General features: G+C 36.0%; 1 protein-coding gene across 1 annotated transcript in view; it reads left to right on the top strand.

Annotated features, from left to right (window-relative positions):
* The window catches only part of ADGRL4 (adhesion G protein-coupled receptor L4), a 106074-nt gene that overhangs the window by 48366 nt on the left and 40551 nt on the right, over positions 1-17157 (top strand). The window contains exons 3-7 of the mRNA XM_045801936.2: positions 7716-7868; positions 14402-14551; positions 15264-15334; positions 16151-16330; positions 16441-16624. Of these exons, the coding sequence (XP_045657892.1) occupies positions 7716-7868; positions 14402-14551; positions 15264-15334; positions 16151-16330; positions 16441-16624 (738 nt within the window). The remainder of the gene's footprint in view (positions 1-7715; positions 7869-14401; positions 14552-15263; positions 15335-16150; positions 16331-16440; positions 16625-17157) is intronic.

Here is a 17157-nt window from a genome sequence, read left to right as displayed (position 1 = left end):
TCTCTCTAAAATGCATGATTTAGCCCATCTGAGGTTTTGTTTTGTCATAAGTAAACTAGAGATAATACCAATCATTGTGTTATTGTAACAATTAAATAAAATGAGCCATCTAGCAGAATGCCTGAGAAATGTTTTCTCTCCTCTTTCATATTATTAGGTATAAATCACACTGGTCTAGTTTTTTATATAAGCCCTAAATAACAAAATGAGTAGCTAATCACCAACCACAGGACCAAGTTGCCCAAAAATATGTTGAGAGAGGATCTTTCTACCATTTACACCTGTTCATTATTTACAGCCCTGTGTGGTTCTCTGGTAAGCTGGACTGAACCATGTGGAACCGCAAAGATTCTTCTGGCCGACACTGGGAACGAAAATAAGCTAAAGGGTTTTCTTGGTCCTTGTTCTCTCACATCCTAACCTCTGGACTGTATTATTCAGTTGGTAGGAAGAGCCAAACCCAAGTAAAAATGTACAAAGAACAATAACAGCACCAACAACAAAAGGATAAACAAGAGTGCAATAATGCCACAGCCACATTCATTAAAACTACTGAGATCCAAGAGAAGAGGGCGTCAGGAGAGAGGGTCCACCTAGAGATAAATGTCCGGAAAGACAGCAGGCTTGCTCCTTGCACTAGAGCTGAGAAAATGCCAGGTTCTCGATTTTGACGCATCCGCTGGAAGATGAGGGAGCCGTGAGTGTTACCTCGTGATTAAATAATTTATGGCTATAATGAAGAGGAAAATTGCCCAGAGGAGGCCCAGACCAGGAGGCCCCAGAAGATGGAGAGTTACTGACAATAAGCTAGAGATAACCAGAAGCCCTACTGGGAGCAAGAGCTAAGCAGCCCTTTCTGCTTCTGTAAACAGGCTTCACACCACAGGCTCACTGCACTTCTGTTCCCACCTAAAGCAGCCCCCACTCCCCCAGTTCAAACCCACCTACCAGCAGTCAGCATAGCCCTTGGAACCTGACTGCCTGCAGTCCCCCATAAAAGCCCTGTAACCCCGTTGCCCGGGGCCCTGAATTTGGAGCACGAGCTCATCTGGGTCCGCCGGCGTAAAATAAATGAGTTCTCCTACTTCTCCAAGTGTCACTTGGTCTCTCCCCAGTCTGATTCTTATTTTTCCGCAACAGTATGACTGACTGCCCAATTGTTAATACTCCTATCTTAATATCCTAAAGGCACCTCAATCTTTCCTTGTCCAAAGGCAAACTCCCTCCTTAGCCCCAAAGGAAGCTCCTCTTCTGCCTCTCCCTCTCCTTGTAAGTGGATCAGTTTATCAGCCAAATTCCTCCTGGTGGGAACCTGGGAGTCATCCCTGCCTTCTCCCCCTCCAACTAACTCAGATCCAATCAGTCTCTAATCCCCACTGATATTTTTAAAAATATTTTATTATCAAAAATCCAAACACACAAAAGTAAAAATAATAATAATAATAATACTATAAAGATCCACATGTAGCCAATATCCAGCTGATACAATTTTCAGTTCATGCCTAATCTGGTTTAATTCTAACCACTTTCCTTTCTCTCCCCACATCACTGATTTTTAACCCCTAAATATTTCTGAAATAGAGCCTACCCCACTTTCTCCTTGATTCTGGTTTGGTTAGCTCTTCACGTCTCTTAGGGTTCTGCTGGGTCTTCCAGGATCTTAGCTAATTTTCCTTATATTTCCAAACCTGCTTTGAAATCCAAATCTTATCAGATTTCTCGACTACATAAATCTGATGATGGCCATTTTTTTACCCACTGAATATAGTCCCAAACTCTCAGCAAGTGTTTTCTGAGTGTAGGCCATGCTTACCTACACAGAGTCTTGCCTTTCGTCCTCTACCCTCATACCCCGTGCTCAACAATATAGCTCTCCTGTAAAGTATGCTGCTCGTGCAGACCTCCAGGCCTTGGGGTACACTCCTTCCTTGGAAAGGATTGCTGGGGGCCCCTTTAGTTTGTCTAAATTCTCATACTTCAGTGCCTGGCTCCAGCATCCCATCCCCTTCCAAACCTTCCCTGTAAATAACCTTCCCCTTCTCTCTGAAAACTTGCCCAGGAAACCATTCTCCTCTCTGAGTTACCACTGTGTTTGTTACACACACTGCATTCTAATAATCTGGTCCTTTGCCCATCTTCTCCAGTAGCCATGGATCCTGTTGTGTTACAGGATATGAGTCTGCTTTTGTTCTTGCAGTGTCAGCTCAGTGTGTTCGACGTGAACCACGAAAAATTTTCACTGAAGGAATGTTAATATTTCTCTTCAACAGTTTTTGATAAATTTTAAAAATTTAATCTCCAACTGAATGGTGTAGCAATGAATTTTTCAAGTGATATTCTAATCTAAATATTTATTTTATAACCCCACAAGAAGGATTAAATACAGACTTTCAGAGAGTGGGTAACATAACTGGTAAATTGATTTGAACGGTGGAAATTAGAGCACAAAAGAAGCAGGCTTCTATTTTACAACTTTCTCCTTGAAAATTAATTATTATGAAGCTGGACACTGGAAAGTTTAAGGCTATTTAAATACTTCAAATTTATATATTACTTCACAAAGATAATTTCTTGCCTATCTTCACTATCTTGGGGGAAGAGAGGCGGTTACTTTCAGATAAGTGCTATTTTACGAAATAAGATTTGACTCGGACCATTAGGGAATTAGTCCTTTTTGTATATCCAGTCCAGAAGATTGGGAGAGAGATAACAAAATACTTTTATTTCCCAATTCTTGATAAGAAAGCTAAGAAGTCAAGTGCTCAAAACCACACAGTAGAGAAAGACACAAAAACCATTGTTAATCTCTTTTTTCTGCCTATTAATAATGTTACCCGAGACTTTTAAAAATGTGTTGGAGTCCAATAACTTATTGCCATGTTAATTTATTTTTAGAAACATAATCAGTTGATATAAAGTGTCTCATTTTCTTGGATTCTGACCAATACCTCAGACCTAGTGAGCCCTTTTTCTCTGTATTTTTGCATATCATTTTTCAGCTATAGACCACAAGGGATACAGTCTTCCTCGTTCTCTATATTACCAATAACTGATCTGAGAGCACAATTTCTTTTAAAGTTAATATAAACTTCTCCCAGTATGCTATAAAAGGAGTCAAATTTTGAGATAAAAATTGAAACTTTTATTTTAATAAGAACTCAATTATATGCTCCTGTGTTAACTTGCTTTAGAATGTGAACTCTGACAGCAGGGCACATATCCTGACTTTTTGATTAATTTTTACTTATTTCCCAGTATAGACCATATTCACATTTGGGAGCTAGGAGACTCCATAAATATTTGAGTAACTAAATGATTGAATCAAACCCAGTGTGATGAAATATTTTTCTTTTACTTGATTTAGATGATTGTGTTCAACTTGTGAGCTACTCTCAGCTAATTTTAATAAACTAGTTTTGTGTGTGCATGCATAAACATATATGCTTGCTCTGAGTATATACGTGCATATTGTCATTAGAGTTGTAGAATATATCTCTGCGTATAGAATAAGTTAATAATTGAATACACACACGTGAATAAAGTATTACCTCTTAATGAACTATTAACTCTTCAGCACAGTTTATATAAAGCCATTCAAAATTTATCTTACTTGGGGTGCCTGGGTGGCTCAGTCGGTTAAGCGTCTGCCTTCGGCTTAGGTCATGATCCCGGGGTCTGGGAACTGAGTTCCCTTGTCAGTCTCCCTGTTCAGGGGGAGTCTGCCTCTTCTTTTCATCCTCTCCCTGCTCCTGCTTGCTCGCTCTCTCTCTCAAATAAATAAGATCTTAAAAAATACTAAAATAAATTACTGAAATTTTAAAAATTGAATTATGGGAAAACTAATTGTAAGATCTTACATTATAGATTCTTCACAAATATCTTTATTATTAGACCTGTCTAAAGATAAGTGATTTAAACTAGTTCCCAGATTTCAGAAGCTCCCTTCCACATAGAGAAGGGATAACGTTACACACTAAAGGCCAGGTAGCTGCTCAGAATTTTAAGCAGGGTGTAGCAGGACCAGATTTCTAGCAATTTAAATAGCAATAGTAAATAAGGAGATGAGCAACCTGTATGTAGTGCTTACTGCATGCTAGCCACCACTCTAAGAATTGTCTGAACATCAATTTCTTTAGTCCTCTTGACAATTTTCTGAGGTAGTCACAACGTATTTTCCATTTTACAGTAATCTTTCTATCACAGTGACTAGCACATAATAAACACTCAATAAATGGTAGCTATTACCACTGTGAACTCTTTTATAATGAAGTATTTAAGAAAAATGAGATCCCTTTGACATTCAGAATGCTCCAGGCTTGAATCAAACTTTGCCGCTTATCAGTTGTGTGCCTTTGGGCAAGGTAATCCAACTTTTTATATTTCAGTTTTATTTGTAAAATCGGAATCATGTCTGCATCATTAGGTTTATACGAGGATTAAAAACGAGTGCCAGATAATGTATATGAAGTGCTTAGTATGATGCCTGGTTCATTGGGAGCCTTCGGTGAATGGTAATAACCACGTCAGACAATGGTGTCTTAAAATGTGCTCCCACGGATGCTGCGCAGTAGCAAACTACCCCGCAGTCAAGTGGGAGGTGAAAAGACATCAGTTACATTATCTCCTCCTTCCATAACACTTTTTAATGGTTCCATAATATGTAAAATTATGTCCACATAGAATTATATAAAAAGGTAACGCACAAAAACCTCACCCAGACTCCATGAAATCTCTTCTACCCTCTTTCCCCACTCAAGTAAAAGGAATGAGGCCATCATTTACTCTTGCAGTCTTCTTTCACCACATATGTATTTCTCTGATCTCTGCTTCTCCCTCCCCTCTTGTCAAGATGCCCAGATTCTGAAGGGCAGAGGCAGGGCCGTGGTTCTTCTTTTATCCTCCATCAGAGGCACAATATCAAAATATCAAAACAAATCAAAAACATACAAAATAAATGACTGGCCAAGGGAAGAGTAAAAGCTATTAATGCAATGGATATGCCTAATTTAAAGGACATTTATTGATCAAGGAAATTACAAATCTAATTAATCAATTAGATTTTCTCGTATTTGGTTAATTTTTTTGGTATTCATATATATCTGGTTTCATTATTCAAATGTCATTGTATTTGGAAAGAATAAATATGGCGGAGAGCTCGACTGTTCAAAATCTTTTCTTTCTTCTTCCTGGCCTACCTCCCTTTTTCCTGGCCTACAGCTACCAGCCTTCCTTATAGTCAGATGTGGCCATTTGAATGAATTCTGGTGACTAGAATGTGGACCAAAGTGATGGGTGACTCTTTTATGCTCTATTCTACCCTCCCTACCTGTATCAATATAAAGAGACTGGAGGCCTTATGGGGTGGTGGAGCCATTAGATGGAACAAGCCTATGTCCCTGAACGGTTGTGGAAGAATGACTGAAACATTAACCTTGGGTTCTCTGACTAGAGCAGCAAATAATCTTTTTTATTGTACTGAGCCATTACATGTTTGGATACATTTATAGCACTTAGCTCATTATAATTAATAGAAGTCAAAGGGATAAAGCATTTAATATTAAAATAAAATTATGGAATAGGACTATAGAGGTTGAATATCTTGAGAGGAGAGGATTTGCAAATCTTACCTGACCTGTGCATAGTAGACATTTTTGAAAAAAGAGAGGAATTCACCTATAGCGTCTACCATATGTTAATGTCTATACATATATCCTTAAGTGTTTGAAAACGAGTAAGTGGAAATAAAATTTAAGTTAAAAATAGAATGCAGGGTGCCTGGGTGGCTCAGTCGGTTAAGCTCAGATCATGAGTTCAGGGTCCTGGGATCCAGCCCTGCTTGCGGGGAGCCTGCTTGTCACTTCCCCTCTGCCCCTCCCTCCACTAGAGCGCTCTCTGTCTCTCTCTCAAATAAAAGAATAGAATGCAAATGACGTTTCCATTTTCCTTCTGAAATCATTACCTCAATATCTTTCCATCTCCCAAAATAGACCCATAACTCATTTGATAAATTATTATACATTTTAGTGTTTTAAAATAATTCCCACAGAAGCAGCAGGATGCAACAGTTAAGAGAACAGGCTTTGGAACCAAACTAGCTGGCTGTGCAACCAAATAGCTGTGTGATGTTGGCAAGTTACCTTTTCTCTCTATTCCTTCTTTTCTCCAGCTGGTAGAGGGGTTAACAATGGTACCTACTTCCTAGAACTTACATAAGGATTCAATGAATTCATATTTATAAAACGAAAATCTCCAACTCCTAGTTATCACTGTATGTCTGCAATAGCCTGTGTACAAATTAAATGCCACACAATTCATTCTTAAAGAGAAATTCAACTTGGTTTGATAAAAATGGGGGATAAAAATTAAAGATTTTTTTAGACTCATTTTTAGAGTGATTCCCCTATGATTTCTCTCTGTGCTCCCCAATTCGGCTTCCCTCTACCTTCAGAAATATTTCAGTTACCTTATGCTTGCATCTTTGTCCAACGTTCTGTCTTCCTTTTCATGACCTTTCTTCTCTCTAACCAATACTTATCGATCCTGGATTGGCCAGTTTGGGTCTATTAGTTCCTTAGAGCTGCCTTGACAAGCTAGCACAAAGTTGGAGGCTCCGAACAACACAAACGGAGCCTCCCCAGTTCTGGATGCTAGAAGTCTGAAATCAAGGTGTTGGAAGGGTCACGTTCCTTCCAAAGGGTCTAGGGAAGAATCCTTTCTTGTATCTTTCAAGCTCCTAGTGGTTGCCAGCTATTCTGTTCTTGGCATCCCTTGGCTTGCAGCTGTATCATTTCAAGCTCTTCCTGCTTCCACATAGCCTTCTCCTCTGTGTCTTCATGTCCAAATTTCCCATGTATTTATTACAAGGATACCAGTCACTGGATTAGGGTCCACCTAATTCAGTGTAACCTCATCTTAACTTGATTCCATCTGCAAAGGTCTCATTTCTAAAGTCATACTCACAAGACATGGGATTAAGACTTGAACATATCTTTTTGCAAGACATAATTCAAGATTTAATGTCACCTGATAATATTCTCTTCCTCCTCCACCCCATTATGATCACTTCTGGAAAGCACTTATTTTCTGCTTTATTTACTTGACAGGTAGTATCAATTTGCTTTCTGATTTTTACAAAGGGCTTATGAACCTATATATTTTCTGATCAATTGTATTACAACACTAGAAGGTAAGGACCATGAACCATGATACAAGGTTTTTTTGTATACTCATCTATAGGACAATAAAATGCACATAGTATTTAATGAATAAATGCATTAATAAGTGAAGAGATGTTGACCCGGTAATGCAAAATTCTTCTAGAAAATAAGTAATAAAAATAAATGGCACATGATTAGAGCATGTCGATTTGTAATCTCTGATGTTTTAATTTATGGGGAGTATTATAAATTTACAAAGAAGTGTATATGTATTGACATTATTATTAAATTACATATGAAATTTGGAACATGATCTGATATAGATTCAATAACTATGTCCAGTGTTTCAGAAGTGAAAGATTCTATTTTGCTTTGCAACTACAAAGGAAATGTCACATTAAAAGTGTGGAATGTGGATTGTACTGTTAACTTTTCCTAAATGTTGACAGCGCATTGCCTTAAACTGTTTAACAGTCACAGTTTCCAAATACTGGTAGAAAATATTCAAAATTAATTTCAATTATATAAAAATAATGTTTTAAATTGATATGTCCACAGATGATAATGAGTGTGGAAATTTGACCCAGCCCTGTGGTGAAAATGCCAACTGCACTAACACAGAGGGAAGTTACTACTGTATGTGCGCCCCTGGTTTCAGATCCAGCAGTAACCAGGACAGATTTATCACTAATGATGGAACCATCTGCATAGGTAAGTTTGACTACCTAACTTAAATTTGTACCTATCTCTTACTACTTACTACTTCCAGAGATTAAATATTACCTGAACCAAATTCTACCAGTCCTTGAGTGTACCCTAGTTGTGCAATACTTTTAGAAACTTCATCAACTCCTTTAGTTCTCTAATGCTATATAATCGGTTACTGTGGAATATTTATCTAAGGATGTGAGGAAGATATTTGGGGGGAGCATGTCATGTCAAGCAGTTTACGAGGAAAAAAATCATAAGAGTGTGAGATCTAACATGGTGACAAACAACAGAATAAATATTTGCACTTTAATATGTTGACCCAAGAAAATTATCATTTGCATTGGCAAGATATTGATACTTTTATAAATATGCACTCTGAGATGGGCTCTACATTTTCTCAGAAAGTATTCAAAAAGGCATTAGTTATAAAAGAATTGTTCTAGTGCTTTTAGTATTGTCTGCTGAAAGGTAGTTACACTTAAGTTCTGCATTACGTTTTTCTGAATATTAGAGTCCTATTTAGAAAATCATTTCAGGTTTACTAAAATGTCCTCTGGAATGATAATTTCAATTAAATCCCTATATGAAATATTACTCTGAGTCTGAAGAGAGTATCCTTCTGTTGTAATTTGGTCATGCCTTTGATATACCAGAGCCTATAGAATTTGGATTACAGTCTGAGAAAAAAAGATTGTTTAGGAAATTCAGAAAGATGAACAATTTTCAGAGGCAAATACTCTGGAGCCAAAGACTTAAACTTTGATAGTAACTTGTAAATCATCTTCATCATAGTTTATGCAAAACTGTCCAATTTACCAACAACTAGCTTAATTAATTATGGCTGATCCTAATCTGCAAAATTGATACATGAACTGAGGCCCTGAGAGTGAAGTCATTGGGCAGGAGAAGATATTAGACTAGAACTTAAGTTTCTATATGCAACGTGGACAAGGGCAATGTGGTGCTTCTCCTTTACATAGTTGGATAAAAGAGAGATATCCGAGTTAATCTAGATCACACCGAAACCTTTGATTAGTTCCCCACTGAGATTCTCATCAGTAAGCTAAGAAGTCTAACAATGTTATTATTAACACATGGTAAGTTAGGAGACAACATTCAATGAAACTTTATCAGTGAAATGTCTGTATCAAAGAAATTATCTTGTCTCATGTACCTATGGTTCATAACATTTACTCTGCTATATAAACAGAAAAGAATTCTCCTCACTTGATAGCCAAGGGACGTGCAGGCTACTCCAGATTCACATGTTTAGGATAAAGGGAGGATTAAAATCACAGTCCTGTATCTGGAAAGCCACAGGAGGCAAAAATGGGTGGCTATCTAAATCTTATGCATTGATCTGAATCATGCAAATGCAGTGGATCATGTTTTTGAGAGGGCAAAACAGATTTAAAATATGAAAAAAATAGGACAATTTTTGTTGAATGATATTTTTTTTAGTATTTTATTTATTTACTTGAGAGAGAGAGAACATGAGCTCTAGGGGGACGGGTAAAGAGAGAGGGAGAGCAGACCCTCTGCTGAGTAGGGAGCCCTATGTGGCGCTAGATCCCAGGACCCTGAGATCATGACCTAGATCCCAGGACCCTGAGATCATGACCTGAGCCACAGGCAGACCCTTAACCGACTGAGCCACCCAGGCACCTTGTATTGAAGGATAAATTTTATCTTTAGTGTTTGCGGCAAAAAGTTTTATATAGCTTTACGGTATATTCAGGAAGTAATCTATGAAGCTCTGTCCAGAAAACTGGGAATACCTCACTATTTGTTCTTCTCAAGCCCCTACTCCCGTTGCTCATCTTCTTAGAATGTTATGCGTGTGTGTTATGCATTTTACCTTTAGTAGTTAAGTTCTAATTATAGAGCTCTGTAAGCTTTACTAGAAATGTCCCAGTTAGTGGAGAAAGAGAACTTACAACATCTTAATCACTGGAATTTAATACAATTTTAACTATGCTCTCCATTCCCTCTTGTCTCTGGAAGACATCTGTCTTTTCATCTGATCGTGTTTACTTTTAATATGTCTCAATTCACAAAAGGCTCTATTTCTCTGTCTGTGTTCCCTACAAGTAGAGAATTCCTGTATTAGAAAAAAATTGAGTCACAGACGCAAAAACACACACACAGAGATGATTGAATGCCAACATTTTATGGAAGTATAACATATTTATAATTTCAGACTCTTTCTCCCAATACTCATATATTATTGAGATACTGTGGAATGGGCCTAAGTTTTAGCTAATTCCCTTTTTAGCTATTTTAAGTAATCAGTAAACACAAGAACTATATTAAAACCCAACACCCAGTATTGAGTCCTTCAGCTTCTACCTGTTTTGTTTGATGGATTATTCACTGAAAAACTCATTCTCTGGAATATGGTTATTTCTCACCAATTTTGTTGTCCTTAAGGATTAAGTTTTTTTGAGAAACAGAACAGCTATAATTTTTTTTTCTTCTTCTCTAGTCCTATGGTAATTTCCATCGTGCACTACGATAATCTTCAGGGAATTTGAACAGAGAACTATAATTCTGCTTCCTTTTACATTAGTACATCACCCTGTACTGTATCCTGTGTGATTTGAAAGTTTAGCTTATCTTTAAATTTGACATGTCTGGTAATTATACTAATCATTAAGAACCTCTATAAATAGATAATGAAAAACCCCAATTCAGGGCAAGAAATGACCCAAGCAAAATTCTTTACCTTTAGTCTATATTCAAATACTATTGTCCACAGAGAAGGTAATTTTGCTGCAGAAGGCATTAAGGGAAATTTAGCATCCTGAACATTTGCTTTCCCTTGGAATTACAGTAAAACAGAATTTCAGATCTCTAGGTCCCTAGAGACCTGGTTTCAGACTCGCATTTCACAAATGGGAAAGTTGAGGCATCCAATAAGATGAATTCTCCCAAGGCCAAATGAGTACAACCCAAGAATTCCTTCATATTTACCACATGCTGAAGAGCAGTGTTTACTGCTTATAATTCCATATGTCCTATTGCCTTGGGTACGCTGATAATTTCAGATTTTTTTCCTGGCTTTGAATAATATTAACATTCAATTTTGTCTTTGCAAATTACTTTCAGTAATTGAACGTGTTATCTTTTTTTCGCAGTCTGTGAGTTAAACGTTAGACAATTCAGTTATTGATGAAAATGATAAGAATCAAAACAATCATAGGATCATGTTTTGAAAAAAGATTATGATAAACTACTGCTGGGTTGGCTCATTGTAGACATGAAAAACAAGCATAACCTTACTAATGAAAAAGGTGCAAGTGAATTTTTTGATGTGCAAAACAAGCAAATGATTGTTATGATGTGCTTACGTTTGGCAAAATCAGGCTATTAGTATTAAGCTGAGTATTAGGTTGGTGGTAGAAAAAGTGGATCAGTTATTAAATATGGTATGTCAATTCTAGCTTGACTGAAATAATTACATAGTAGCAATTTAACTTTTATTAAGATGGGGTGGGGGTTCTTTTCTTCTTTCTTCTAGTATCCGGGGAGTACTAAGACATGGCAATCTTATGAGACACTCATTATCAATCTGTTTTCTTCAAACCTACATATTCACAGGACTCCTGATATTAAGAAACACAATATGAACAGAATCACTGGACCTATTATATCTTGGGCATGACTTCAAAACACCTTCACATATATTTCCTGATTTGTTATGAAAAAGAACTCTTTTGAGGTTAAAGGTATTTTTTATAATATTACCTAAAGTTACAAGGGTAATGAGTATTAGAGCTAGGATTTGAATTAAAATCTTCTACAGGGCCTTTAACTATAAGAAGAAGGATACATTAAACAAAAGAAGAAGAAGAAGAAAGATACACAGTGTTTTTATTAGACCCCAGCTAATGAGGACCTGTAAGAGATTGCCAGATAAGTGGGTATAGATCTTGCAGCAAAATAGCAGTCATGTTCATTCTGGTAAACCAGTCGCATCTCATCTGGGCATGGCATAGTCTTTCAATATTTTATGGTTCTCTCTATATTACTAGGTAGCAAGGGGCATAGAGTGATATGCTAACAATAGTAGAGGCACATAGCCAGTTGTGGTAGTTAGACACTCATTACTAGGTTAGATTCAATAAACCCTACTACTGAGGTACAGAATGAGAAGGACATCAAGTTCAGCAACCCTCACTTCCACATTTGAGTAAAAAGTTATAAAATCAAAAAGTATAGGCAAGAAAAGTCCAAACAGTTTGGAAAACATGACTTTGATGGGGTGATTAAGACTTGAAAAACATTACTTTGGTAGGTTAATTAATATTCTTGTATAACATTTGGAGTCAGAATATAAAAATTTGCATAATCCTAATTTTGAATGGCCTCCCAGGAGACTACCTCCTTATTTATTTTTTTATTTCTACAGATTACCATTTTGTCGCTTGGTGAATTCAGAGGTTGAAATACCCTCTGTGGTCCAAGGCGGACAATCTGGGATAATAGCTAGCTGACTGAGTGAGTGGTGGTAGGAAGGCTTGAACTAGAACAGAAACCCAACAAGCACCACGGGTGTGGAGCATGCACCGAGAAAAAGTGAAGCACCGTCGGTTATAAGCACCAAGGTTATATGCCCCTGTGTCCAAAATACAAGAGAGAGGATGGATATTGTGTTTGCCAAGATTTGTATGTTGCTTAGAGATGGGTTTGGGACAACGTTCCCAAGAATATTTGCACCTTTAAATAATTTTAAAATTGAGAGAAATCAGCACCTCATTTCCTGTTAACCATACAAGGCATCTAAAAATGGGAAACATGGGCATTCGGAAAACATAAGTTTCTTATTCATGAAATAAATTGTCCTATTTATGATATCACACGGGTCTGTTCACATCTTCATTGGGGTGTTATCCCCATTTGGGTATAGTACGTGCTACTTCTTCAGCCAGGCTCCGGAAAAGACCAGTCTTTTGTTTTCTTATATATTTTTTTCTCACCTCATGGATTTCATGAAAAATAATAACCCTAGTCTGCACTTCCACCTGGCTTCTTTTTTCTTTACCCTAACCTGGAATGCTTTCCTTGATGGTTCACTACATCTTAAGAGTCAACCTGCTATTGCTCATCCCCTACTTTATTTTCTCTCTCTCTCTCTCTCTCTCTCTCTCTCTCTGTGTGTGTGTGTGTGTGTGTGTGTGTGTGTAGTGGCAGTCTCTAAACACACATATACAGAAATGAGAGGAAAGGATGAGGGTGCTAGGATAATACTCCTATTTCTTTAAAAAGTTATGTATACTCGGATTTCTGGGGAGTACAGATTATGAATATATAGGCTTGGCCAAAGAACAAGGAATTTTCTACCCTTTTTTCAGGCCTGTGAATTATCTTCTTAAATCAAGTACCATTGCCTTTTTAGCCAATGGAAATTTCTTCAAGAACTACCAACAGGCTTACTGTCAGTTCCAGTTTTGGGTGGTTTGAGTTTTAATGTTATTCTGTGCCTTCATTGCATTTTTGAAGTGAGAAATCAGAACTAACTACTTTTAAGATAACTGGCTATATGACCTTTTAAGTTGGACTTTGATTACTCCCCCCCTTTTTTTATGGCAAACAGTATTGTGGCACTCTATTAGTTTCTTTAAAAATCAAATTTTATACTTAAGATTACAGGTTTATTCATTAATCTGACATAGAGTACCTCTAAGATGTCAGAGCCAGGCTGGGAACACAAAAATCTTTGCATTAGTTTAAGGTAATGATCTGGACTCTTCTGTTCCTTGGAATCATTCCCTATTGGAACTCTGCCTACTGGCAGAGTATTTATACTGTATTTATAACTTTAAGACATATTTCACTGCAGTATGTAAAATTTTAAATTAAGAATATAAATTATGTGAGCTTAAAACCTAACATTTTTATTGTGACTTTGATATATGGCTACTGAAAAGCTAAGACTTAATTCTGTATAATTTGTTATTTTATCTATGATGACTGTGTATTCAGAATCATCGTAAAATACAACCTGGACAAAAGTAATAACCTGTGGTAAAATTTTAAGGGAATTGAATCACACATTTTGCCAATTTTTAGGGTAACTTACATGCAAAAATGAAGTTTTGGAAAGAAAATGGGCTACTCTTTTTTATCCTCCAGATTAAACTGAATTGTTACAATCGATTTAGTTTAATAGTAGAAAACAAAGAATTTTAGATGTATTTTAAAAATTAGGTCTTTATTAAATTAGGACTAAATGTTAAATTGTCAATGATCGAAATTATTTTAATGACTTTGTGGATGAATCATTCTACTCAGAAAATAATTCAGGAGTTTGGTCCATGAATGACATTTTTTAATATGCTTTCAAAATGGATTGGCCAAATCAGGGTTTAAAAAAATATATATGCAGCTAAGTTTGCTCTGTCGTTTTCCAAATGATGGGATTTTCCTTGCTTTCTTGTAAAATTTGATATGATACATACCTAATACTGTATCAGCAAAGTAGCAATTGTATAAGTACTAAATAAAAAATTTAATTTTTCAAATATTTCCAGATATAGATGAGTGCAGTGAATCAGCTGCCTGTGGAGATCATGCAGTGTGTGAAAACGTGGATGGTGGGTATAATTGCTCCTGCGAGGAAGGTTATCAGACATCCACAGGAAAATCACAGTTCACACCTAATGATGGCACTTTCTGCCAAAGTAAGTTATAGGATTACATTGTATGTAATCGAAGAACTATATAAAATATAATGCGACACAGTAGTGAAGCATACAAAGAACTACATCTCCTAAGAAATGTGCCAGTATTTCTTTATTATCTATAAAATGAAGAAAAGGTATCATTTTATTTAATGGAAGAGGTAGACCATATGTTGTATGTAGTTAATATACCTTATTCCTTAGGGTAACTACCGTTTTCCATAAAATATTGTGTATCTTAATAAATAGAAATAAAGAACAAATAAAAATAAATAAGGAAAAATAAATGAGTAAAATGAAAATAAACATTGCGTAGTTTATTATGAGTGATTTTTTTAAATAACGAAAAGTCAATAAATGTTAATGAATAAAACAAAAAGTAAAATTCAAGTGTTAAGAATGTGTTGTTAATATTTAAATAAGGGAGCAAAATTATTGGAATCAATATAATCACCTTAGGAAAAAATATTTCATTTATTTATTTATTTGAGAGAGAGTGAAAAAGAGAGAGAGAGAGAGAGAGAGCTCGCATGAGTGGGGTGAGGGGCAGAAGGAGAAGCAGGGAGCCTGATGCATGGGCTAGATCCCGGGACTCCGGAATCATGACCTGAGCAGAAAGGCAGATGCTTACTTAACCGGCTGAGTCACGCAGGCACCCCAGGAAAAAATATTTTTAAAACCTTACTATATAATCTATTTTCTTTTTCTACAGAAAATGTGAGTGCAAACTGCCATCTAGATAATGCCTGTATTGCTGCAAATATTGATAGAATGTTAATAAAAGTAAGTAAACTAATTAGATTAAGAATGTATTATATTTTGACATTTCGGTTTCATTAAAATCCTTCTTATGTCACATTTTAAGTAGAATAACAACCAGTTGATCTTCACGTAGAGTTGAAACTATTTACATATAGAGATTGAAGTGGTTTGTTTGAGTCACACAAAGGATCAATTTGAAAAGCCCCAAAGTATTGAGGAAGACTTTGAGATATTTAACATATATTACTTTTTTACTGTTCAGGATACTGGAAATTTTGTTTTCAACATATAAAGAAAGTTGATGGATAAAATAGTAAAAATACACTTTGACCCCAGGCCCATTCCCGCATTCAAAGAAGACATAATGAATGCAAGGAAATTTTGTACTTCAAAGGAAATATTTCAAAGAGTAAATAAAGTAGGACATTCACAAAATTGTTATGTGATTTAAAGTGTGACCCTCAACATGACTAACAGCCAGCTAAGAGCAAATTTCCAATATATCCCATTGTAAAGAATTTTCTCTGGTTGATTAAAATCTAATTCAAAATACATTATCATATATTATAACTTTTAAAAGCTAATTTTTAAAAGTTATTAATTCAAACATGCTGTTTCTTTTCTAAAGTAATTTCTATGCTTTTTATTTGCTAACCTTTTGCAAATAATTTCAAGTTTCAGGGCTGCATGTTATGCTTTAGATGTAGTCTGATAACTTATTAACACATAGCACAAGAAAACCAAACTTAGAATAAATTTAATACACAAGCTTTATTCTTAGAAGGATCTAGTAGTACCCTAAATTGGTTTCTTTTTTCTGGACTCATTTTTGTACAGTTTAGACACATAAAGGAACCTGTGGCTTTGCTGCAAGAAGTCTATAGAGATTCTGTGAAAGATCTTTCGCCGATGGATATAATTACATATATAGAAATATTAGCTGAATCATCCCCATTACTGGGTGACATGAATAGCACTAATTCAGCCAAGGATGCCCTTTCTAATTCAACTCTTACTGTAAGTATGTTGAGCTTTAACTCAATATAGCTGAGCTTTAAACTTTTCCTTACATCTGTGATTCATGGAAGATTCCAACATTTTTAAAATACACACTTTTCTTTCAACAGGAATTTGTAAGAACTGTGAATAATTTTGTTCAAAAGGACGCATTTATAGTTTGGGACAAGTTATCTATGAATCATAGAAGAACTCACCTCACAAAACTGATGCATGTTGCTGAACAGGCTACCTTAAGGATATCTCAGAACTTCCAAAAGACCACTCAATTTGATACTAATTCAAGTGATATAGGTAAGAAGCCAAGGGCAATTTCAAAACAATAGTGTTTGCCAAACAGGCCATTCTCAAAAGGGAAAGAAAGTATTTAAAATACTGTTAATTAAGTTGTCTACTGTTTCATCAATGCAGAAATGAATGGCAACGCACATTACAAATGTAATATGAAGTGTGAGTAAAAAGGATGAATACATAAGCATTGCCTCCTTCCTACCATCTTCACCTTGTCCTATTCCTGAGCTGGCTAGCATTTCAATGCTCAGAGTACATTACTCCCTAGTACATTACTCATTTTGAGTTAGTCATCTCATGACTTGATAGGATCTACCTTGGCTGAAGATAGTTCTAGACAGGTTTTCTGATATGAAGCAATCAACTTAGCAAACTAGAATGTTTCCTGCTTCTTGCAATCTCATATTTAGAACATTCAGAATCTTGAATCAAATTGAAGATGCCTACAAAGTTGCTCTGAGGAAACAAAGAACATTTTCTGATAATCATTGCATACATCTATATTCTATCGTGTGGGTGGCATCTTGCTATGCAGC

Source organism: Ursus americanus, chromosome 12 (assembly GCF_024610735.1).
Source record: "Ursus americanus isolate L20-20 chromosome 12, mUrsAme1.1.p, whole genome shotgun sequence".
NCBI classification, from domain to species: Eukaryota; Metazoa; Chordata; class Mammalia; order Carnivora; family Ursidae; genus Ursus; species Ursus americanus.
Note: the sequence above shows the minus strand (reverse complement) of the source record. Positions and strands in the feature narration are given on the sequence as shown.